The 1,394-nt window shown below is 44.4% G+C and overlaps 1 protein-coding gene across 1 annotated transcript; it reads right to left on the reverse strand.

Moving 5' to 3' along the window:
• Positions 1–355: 355 nt before the first annotated feature.
• LOC133031402 (uncharacterized) lies at positions 356–1,132 on the reverse strand. Its single transcript, XM_061104890.1, has 2 exons — positions 980–1,132; positions 356–883 (listed from the first exon to the last, which is right to left on the reverse strand). The coding sequence occupies exons 1-2, from the start codon at positions 1,130–1,132 to the stop codon at positions 356–358; spliced, it is 681 nt and encodes a 226-aa protein (XP_060960873.1).
• Between the last annotated feature and the right edge of the window lie 262 nt (positions 1,133–1,394).

Raw genomic sequence — 1,394 nt, forward strand, 5'->3', positions numbered from 1 at the left:
GCCTGTGTCGGACAAATCAATGCGATCTCCTATGCGAATATCAAGCTAAGTGACCTAAAAAAATCTTTTCATGTCACTTAGGGGGGTATTAAGGCATAATATATGGGAAAAAATAGGATATATATAAGAAAGTAAAAGGCTAAATAAACTCAAAGTCGTACAAATTGTTCAAAAGACAAACAGTAAAGGCCTAGGGCCGGACCATAAAAAGTCTCCCCTTAAAAGAAAGTAGAATTGTCTTATAAATAGGGGTAGGATAACATAAAAGATAATTAATAATTACTTAATCAACTCGTGGAGGAAGAAGAGGACCCCTGCTTTCCTCCAATACCGCCTGAAGCTTTTTGTTTTTCTCTCAAAAATAGGCCAAAACTTCATGAGGCTTAGGGTAGAAAGGAAGACGAGGTTCAAAATTGTTGGCCTTCCAGCACATGAAGACTCCATCATCAAAACGCTTCGAGCAGTGTTGACAGGTGATGGGGGACAGGAGAGCATCCCTTTTGGCCCTGACCGCCTCCTTGCCGGCCTGTTCCTTGAACTCACGGAGCTCTTTCACTTCGACAGTTAAACTAGATGTCATTTTTAAGTCGTTTTGGTGCAGCTCCTCCAAAGATCGTAACTTAGGAATGAGTTCTTGAACTTCTTCCTTGGACTCTCCAAGATCCCTCCTGGCTGCGACAATAATCTCATCCCTGGCCGTCAACACCTCCCGATGGTTTTTCTCCATGAGGGCCTCCTTCCTTTGGGCTTCATCCCGGATTGCCTTCTTCTGCTCCTTTGACTCTCGGAGACACTTCATCACCTCCTCCGTGCCACCAAACTCGGACATGGTAAACCTGTGGTCGATCAAAGTCTTTGAAAGACAACCGACCTCTATAGCAATCTAACAGCCAACAGGGAAAAGTTAGAGCCTTGTATAAAAAAATAACACGAAGAAAAGAGAAAAGAGGCATAACAAATTTTAAAGGTGAGAACTTACTACAGTAAGGGCCACACTCATGTCTTGAATTTGATACACAGGGTTGGTAGAAGCGTAGGCCGCATATCTTTTCTTTTCTGTTTTTGTTTTTCTTGTTCGTATTCTTTCACCCGACCATGAGAGCTCCACCGGAGTACCAACCCAAGATCTCATGACACACCACAAAATCACAAGACCTAGAGAGGTCATCCATGGCCTCCGTTTTGGCATGCAGTGACCTGAGCTCGCACGTCATGCACAACTGAGAATGAGAGAGGGAGAACGACGGACAACCAAGGAGCTCGAGGGTGGAAGGTCGGTGTTTGGATTTTGAGTTTTTTGGGCTTCATTTCAAGCCTGGAGGACTAAGAATGGCTAGCTTCGAGCTAGGACGTGGCTGTTCAATGAGAATAGAGAGAGGGAGAGAGAGAGAGAG

Source organism: Cannabis sativa, chromosome 9 (genome assembly GCF_029168945.1).
Source record: "Cannabis sativa cultivar Pink pepper isolate KNU-18-1 chromosome 9, ASM2916894v1, whole genome shotgun sequence".
Lineage (NCBI taxonomy): Eukaryota > Viridiplantae > Streptophyta > Magnoliopsida > Rosales > Cannabaceae > Cannabis > Cannabis sativa.

Coding starts and splice junctions, on each gene's coding strand:
- LOC133031402 (XM_061104890.1), bottom strand. CDS start 1,132: ATGAGATCTTGGGTTGGTACTCCGGTGGAGCTCTCATGGTCGGGTGAA. Junction 884..979: donor TGAGTGTGGCCCTTACTGTA/GTAAGTTCTCAC, acceptor GTTGGCTGTTAG/ATTGCTATAGAGGTCGGTTG.